The sequence below is a fragment of the Amphiprion ocellaris genome, chromosome 3, assembly GCF_022539595.1.
Source record: "Amphiprion ocellaris isolate individual 3 ecotype Okinawa chromosome 3, ASM2253959v1, whole genome shotgun sequence".
Classification (NCBI taxonomy): domain Eukaryota; kingdom Metazoa; phylum Chordata; class Actinopteri; family Pomacentridae; genus Amphiprion; species Amphiprion ocellaris.
The window spans coordinates 1,608,242-1,615,726 of record NC_072768.1 but is presented as its reverse complement, the minus strand read 5'-3'; the positions used below and the strand labels follow the sequence as shown (position 1 = coordinate 1,615,726).

Below are 7,485 nucleotides of genomic sequence, written 5' to 3'. Positions count from 1 at the left end.
TAAAAAATAAATGTTAAAAAAATAAGGAAACATATGTGTGCAAATATAGAGGAATAAATAAAATTAATTAATTAATTTAAAAATATGGAAACATAAAGGTAAATTTTGTCGTTGCTTTTCCCGTTGTTTTTTCCTTGTGTCATTGCTTTTACTTGCTCGACTGAGCTGTCAATCAAATAGCTTTGGGCGAGGCTTCCTGTCCAGGATCAATACCTGAAAAAATAAACAAAGAACAGGAAAAAACAAATCGAAAAAAAAAAAAAAAAATTCAGGTCGGATTGGCCCAGTTTCCTTACCTGAGCTTTTTTTTTTTTTTTTTTTTAAATATTCGACATATTGAGCGCTTGTCGTAATTTGAAAGTTTTAACCGGAAGTTGTGCTTCGTCTTGTGTAGCTAGCTCGACTAGAAACAGAAGAGAACTCAACGACTCCTGTCACACTGAGCTACAAAAGTGGTCGAAAAGAAGACTTTAATTTACAGTTTAAAGGAAGAAAACTTAGTTAAAAGAAAGCGACATGGCGCTCACCGACGCTGACGTCCAGAAACAGGTAAAGTAAAAGAAGCTAGGCTAAGTTTAGCCGTTATAAACTTAATGTAAACACAACTAACTGCAGCTAACGGGCTAAAACTTGAACTACCGCAACGTGTGGCTAATTTATCACAAACTTTTACTTTTACTTGAGATTATTCTGAAGTAATGTTTCTATTTATTTCCTTCTGGTTTAAGTTATTTTAGCGGTTGTTTTCCATTATTATGTGTTTAAAGTTGAAATAACTGTCGGAAATATAAGCAACTATTAGTCCCTGACATAAATACACAACAACTTTTAGGAACAAATGAGATCATTTAAAATCTTTGTAAAGCTAAAGAAATCTTGGTTTTAGTAAGATTTTATTTTGTAAATTGCATATCTGTCATAAATACACAACAAGTTAGTGTTTTAGGAGAAATTTAGCTCATTTAAAGTCTTTGTAAAACTTAAAAAAACCTTGGTTTTAGTGACATTCTGTTTTGTGAATTGCATATCTGACATATAAATACACAAGTTAGTGTTTTAGGAGTAAATGAGATCATTTAAAGTCTTTGTAAAGCTAAAAAATCTTGGTTTTAGTGAAATTATATTTTGTGAATTGCATATCTGATATATACACACCAAGTTTATTTTAGGAGTAAATGAGATCATTTAAAGTCTTTGTTAAACTAAAAAATCTTGGTTTTAGTAAGGTTTTATGTTGTGAATTGCATGTACAAACCTGTAGTGAGTGGATAAACATAAATGCTGAACTTTGCCAGACATACAGGTTTGAACAAGCTGCTTTTTTTTCTGGCTCTTGTTGCAGATAAAGCACATGATGGCCTTCATCGAGCAAGAGGCCAGTGAGAAAGTGGAGGAAATTGATGCTAAGGTAATTGAAACCTGTCTGTCACTTAGTCTTGTGATTTACGCCTCACTGGCCAGTAAATGGATCTTGTTTTTCCAGGCGGAGGAAGAGTTTAACATTGAGAAAGGCCGTCTGGTGCAGACACAGAGGGTGAAAATCATGGAGTACTATGAGAAGAAGGAGAAGCAGATTGAACAACATAAGAAAATGTGAGTGTTTGTCAGGGAAAATTGTCTGTACCTCTTTACACAGGAGCCTGAAGTGTTTGTAAATGATAATAATTTACTTCTTTTTTGATGTATATCTTAAAAATTATCATGTTCTTGTCAGCTGTATAAAGAAAGAACTCAATGTTAATGTAGAACAGATAACTCAACATGTTTATAATTTACATAAAATTATTGTTTCACTTCCTTTGAGTCATATTTAGTTGGTTTAGATTAACTAAATAGAGACTAACAATAGTTATCCAATAGTCTTCTAATTCACATTCACATAGACAAGAAGTGAGAAAGAAGGGTTGCACGTTCAGTATACATAAGAGGAGATTCATTGAGATTCTGAATATATTGCAGCTAGTGGATAGATTGAGTGGATGAACTAAAATACAAGCTGCTTAGATAAACGTAGTCCTTTCTAGACATGAAACAAACTACTTTGGGTATTGTTTCCTGATATTATGCGTTTTTTTTGTTTGTTTAGTCCGTGACACATTTTATAAAACTGTCAGATTCAATCATGACAGCTTCATATGCTGTGTTAAACACAAATCTGTTCAGTTTACAGTAATATTTGTTAAAGAAAAGCAGGAAATCCTCGTATTTGAAAAGCAGGAATCAGAACATCTGTCACAGTTTAAGCCTGCAGTGCAGAGTTTTTGTCTCCCCCCTTCTGACAGTGATTGTAATTACACAAACTATAACATAAATGCAATAGCCTACTCCAAATATTTTGCAACTGTCAGCCTCTTTAAGGCGGCATCCTCGTCTTTTCTCAGTCCTTTCTCTTTAGAATAGTGTGACGACCCTCCACCTGGACACCAGGTGTGCCTGTTCCAGTCGTCACCTGATTGAGCCACACCTGCGATCTAGTGGCTCAGCTGCACTTAACCTCTCCCACTTCCATTCAAGCTCTCTGACAGGAGCTGCTGCTGTGTGGGGCTCCAGTAGCATGATTCTGGGTATTGGTTTGGGTTTTTAATGCCCAATTGGTTGTTTTGCGTGGCAATGAACAGTTTTTTAGTCACCACACCATTGTTGTCTCCTGGTTTTGTTGCGGCTTTTGGAGCCAAGTTGTAACAAAAGCCACACCAGTTGTAATCTGTGTTTGTTCTCCATGTCAATCGCTTTCTCTTTCAAACTGTAACACGGTTTCTGCAGGGCATTAAAAAGCATTAATGGCCATTAAGTTGATTTTGCGAAAATTAAGACCTTAAATGGCATTAAAAATCATTAAATTTGATTCTCAGTGGCATTAAAAATTCTTTCTGCAATTTTCAAGAAAATATTTGACTATAATAATATATAATTATAGACTGCGATTCGTCAGATATGTGCATCTGCATAAACATGCTGAACTATTGCGATAAGTGTTCCAGCTAGTCGGGTACAATTGCCAAAAACTGCATGTTTTTAAAGTGTCCGGCAGACTGGACCAGGTGGAGGAGAGCTGGGAAATGCAAATTCCAGCAAAAATGTCTAGAAAATATGGAATTCAGAGAATGACTACAGGCTGTTGGTGGTCAGAAGTGTTTTTTTTTTTTTTTTTTTGTCGTTTTGTCTCTCGTTTTTGTCACTTTGCATCTTGTTTTTGTCATTTTGGTCTCGTTTCTGTCGTTTTATGTTTTGTTTTTGTCATTTTGTGTCTTGTTGACCTAATTCCAGCAACAATGGCTCAAAAAGGTGGAATTCAGAGAATGACTGCAGCCCGTTGGTGGTCAGGGGTGGTTTCCGGATTCAGAAATAGTGAAATGTAGGGACAGTTTTCATATTAAAATCATCTTTTACAAAAAAACAAACCCGTGTAATTTATTGAGTTCACGGTCGTTGCATTAAAATTTTTACAGTGTAGCATTAAAATGGCATTAAAAAGCATTAAATTAGACTGGTTGATTTCTGCAGAAACCCTGTGTAATCCTTCAGCTTTCTTTATGTGGAACATCAGAAACTTTTCTTGGACGCTTTTTAGGTTTTTTTCACCAGCATACTTTTTTGCTTCCCATCACCCATAAAGTGCCTTTATTTAGATATTCCAACACTGGGATGCCTCAGCTCCTCAGTTGTCTTATTGCTCAACAATTCCTACTTAAAATATCTGACCAAAGCTCTGTAGCATCACACAGTTTTTTGTGTTTTAAATTATGAAATGTCTTGTGTCGTTTCAGATCTGCCGTCTCAGATTTATACCGTTTGTTTGTTATTTAGGACCTGAAACTGGGTCCTGTAAAGTGTTGTAAAGTGGAGCTCCGGCGGGTATGGGATGTAGTGAAGACTCGGACAGAATAGTTTATGTCAGATTATAATGCTTGAATGGATCCAGCAGAAAAGAAATGTTTAATTATTGGTCATTGAAAATGGAAAAGGCTGCTGTTGTGTCTCCATAGAGTTCCTGTGGGTGTATATATGTTGGTAGATCTACAACATATACGGTGTTCTATCCCATCTCTATTGTTTCAGTTGTTCCCTTCATTCCCATACGACGAAATGCTTCAAAATACAGAGATCTGCCTGGCTTTAATCAGCATTGTCTAAATTCACTGTTAGTTTATACGTAAAAGCCCTGTACTCTGATTTTAACTGTTTTTGGTTGAAAAATGACTGAAATTAATAATTCTAGTAATTCTAATAATGCACTCTTCACAGCCAGATGTCCAACCTGATGAACCAAGCGAGGCTGAAGGTGCTGAAGGCCCGAGACGACATGATTACGGTGAGAGATCAACGCACACGTCATACACAAACTTGAATATCACGTGTTGGTTGTTATGCTGAAATTTCATGCATATAAATTCAGTATATATATATATATATATATATATATATATATATATATATATATATATATATATATATATATATATATATATATATATATATATTCATTTATGTTCATTTATGTTCATTTATGGTCCTCAAATCCGAGAAAAATTAGATTAACTTCTCACCATAGATCACACAGAACTATGTCAGACTTTACAGTACCTGGACAGTGTGCATTAGCAGAAAGTGTGTGACTTTGAATTAATCTGGATTCTGTTTTCTGCCTTCTCGTCTCAGGATCTATTAAATGAGGCCCGTCTAAGACTTGCAGAGGTTGCTAAGGACCCTGCTCAGTACTCCAGACTGTTGGAAGGTCTGGTGCTTCAGGTAAAACCTTCACCAAAGGGTGGATACAGGTTGATTTGCTCTGTTTTTTCTCTGTGTTTTCACAATTTTTCCCCTTTTTTCCACTTTTCAGGGATTCTACCAGCTGCTGGAACCGAAAGTCACCATTCGTTGCCGACAGCAGGATGTGGAAATAGTTCAGGTGAAGTTTAGTAGTGTTGTCGTTATTGTAGTAGTTTATGTAGAAAAGCACGATAACCGATACGTTTGTGTTTTCTGACCCGACAGGCTGCAGTTGATAAGAACATTCCTATTTACAAAGAGGCCGTGAAAAGTAACATCATCGTTAGAATCGATCAGGAACGTTTTCTTCCTTCTGGCATGTGAGTTGGTTTAATATACTTTAATTTTAGCTTACCATCTTTCATTTTAAATGTGTTACATGAAGACATTAAAGAAAAGAAACACTTAAGCTGACATTATAGTCCATGTTTCCTTTTTTTCCAACAGCTGCGGGGGTGTTGAAGTTTATAACGATAATGGGAAGATTAAGGTTTCCAACACTTTGGAGAGCAGGCTAGAACTCATGGCACAACAGGTAGAGTAACTTAAATAACATCTAACATCCAAATGATTTATTTATGACCCTTAACTCACTGAATGCAGTTTCTACTTTTGGTCTGTGGGGGGCAGCACAGGCTAACTGGAGGTTGGAGAGTTTCAAGAGGAAAAAATGACTCACATAATTCAGGCCGGACTGCCTCGCTGCACATTTATTAGCTATATTTGACATTTTGAATAATCAACTGAGTAATCCTGTTAGTTCAGGAAAAAGTGATCCTGATTTCCAGGTAAGTCAGGAAGATGAACTGTGTTTTAGTTGCAATCATTTATGTTTTGCTTTTGTAAGAAGGTAGACTTTATTCTGTTTGTTTTGAGCTATGTATTCCTAAAACATTATCACTGAATAGGCATGTAGAAAATATTTGAATGTTGTTTCAAAAAGCTTCATGTGTGTGCATAAAGAAAAAGTCATTGTCATTCATTCTTCCTTTTGTTAAGCATTAGCACTTGACCAATGTAGCGTCGTGCATCGAGGTAACAGGAAGGTTTTTTGAGGTATCGGGAAGGTTTTTTGAGGTAACCGGAAGGTTTTTTGAGGTAACGTTGAGGCTGAGGTCAACAGAGGACAGACTTAACCCTCGTGTCGTCCTGCGGGTCAAAATTGACCCATTTTAAAGTTTGAAAATGTGGAGAAAAAATATATTTTCACAGTGAATCTTCTGATGTCCACATTTTCAACATTTTTGGGAAATCTTTGAATATTTTTTGGTGGAAAAAAAGAAGAAATGTTAAAAAATGTTTCTTAAGAACATTCACAAAAAATCAAGTAAAATCCAGCGAATTTCGCTGGATTTTGCTTGATTTTTTTTGTGAATGTTCTTTAAGAAAATATTAGAAGTTTTACTGATATATATAGAATCACTTTAGATATTTTTAGGATTTTTTTGGAAGATTTTTAATCATTTTTTGCAAATATTTACAAGAATTTTCTTCCCAAATTTGAGTGATTTTTTTTTTTTTTTTTTTTTTTTTAATAAATAAAATTTTCAAGGGAAACTTTTCAGGAATTATTGGAATTTTCTTCCTGACAGTTTTGCAAATTTTCTGAAATTTGGGGGATTTTTTTGCTGAATTTTTGGATTTTTTTCAGACAAGGAAACAATATTTTTTTTGTAAATGAAGACAACAGGAGGGTTAAAGACTCTGAGCCATTCTCTGTTTTCTCACCAATGTTCGGCCCAAACCTTCAGATGTAAAGAGCTTTGTGAAGACAGCAGTAATCCATGGAAATGTGCAAAGAAGAATGTAAACATTAAATTTGTTATTTGTTAATGATCATGAGGAGAAGTGAAGCAATATGAAAATATCTGCGTTTTTCCACTAGTTTACTTCAGTACCATGTCAATATGTTTTGCTTTTACTTCCTTCTACGTAATCATTTGTGTCCTGCCTTCACCCCTCACAGATGATGCCTGAAATTAGAGTGAACTTGTTTGGCGCCAACCCCAACCGTAAGTTCACGGATTAACGGTGGATCTGAGAAGAGCAGAGAAGACTCAGGTGGAATATCTAAGGTGACCACAGACCATCTCCACAGTGAGAAACAGTCTGCAGAAGCACCTACCAGTCAGAGAAAGCCCTGATAGGATGCCATGGACAAATTATTTTTTTTATTCTCTGATGGACTCAGTAATAATTCAACACTTTTAATTAAGTTTAAATGGTCTCTATTTCACCTCTCCTGGGGTTTGCCTAAAGAACTGCTTTATGTTTAATTGGAAATATGCTTTCCTCCAAGCTGCATCATTAAATCACCAAAGATATTCACGCGTACTTTGTCTACAGTTTTGCAGACAACAGCCTACAACTTACGGAATCACAGGAGTGCCATAATAAAGGATAAATCTGTTTTAAAAATAAAGAAATAAATGTGTAAATATAAAGAGGAATAAATAAATAAAAATAAATAAGTCTGTCAAAAAAATGAGGAAATAAATGTGTAAAAATAAAGAGGAATAAATAAAAGAAAAAATAAATATGTTAAAAAAATAAGGAAATGTGTGAATACAAAGAGGAATAAATAAATAAAATCTGAAAAAAGGAAATAAATGTGTGAATATGAAGAGGAATAAATAAAAAATATATACGTTAATACATAAATGTGTAAATACAAAGAGGAATAAATTTTAAAAATCTTTAAAAATGAAAAAATAT

General features: G+C 34.8%; 1 protein-coding gene across 1 annotated transcript; it reads left to right on the top strand.

Moving 5' to 3' along the window:
- Nucleotides 1–390: 390 nt before the first annotated feature.
- On the top strand, nt 391–7,104 carry atp6v1e1a (ATPase H+ transporting V1 subunit E1a). The gene is made up of 9 exons (XM_055009027.1): nt 391–549; nt 1,343–1,408; nt 1,484–1,593; nt 4,246–4,312; nt 4,660–4,749; nt 4,841–4,909; nt 4,996–5,090; nt 5,218–5,305; nt 6,737–7,104. The coding sequence occupies exons 1-9, from the start codon at nt 517–519 to the stop codon at nt 6,797–6,799; spliced, it is 681 nt and encodes a 226-aa protein (XP_054865002.1). The 5' UTR covers nt 391–516; the 3' UTR covers nt 6,800–7,104.
- The last annotated feature ends 381 nt before the right edge of the window (nt 7,105–7,485 follow it).

Excerpts from the sequence above, each read along its gene's own strand:
- atp6v1e1a (XM_055009027.1), top strand. The coding sequence starts at position 517 with ATGGCGCTCACCGACGCTGACGTCCAGAAACAG. Across the intron at positions 550-1,342 it reads ACGCTGACGTCCAGAAACAG|ATAAAGCACATGATGGCCTT; the intron begins GTAAAGTAAAAG and ends CTCTTGTTGCAG. Across the intron at positions 4,750-4,840 it reads TGGAAGGTCTGGTGCTTCAG|GGATTCTACCAGCTGCTGGA; the intron begins GTAAAACCTTCA and ends TCCACTTTTCAG.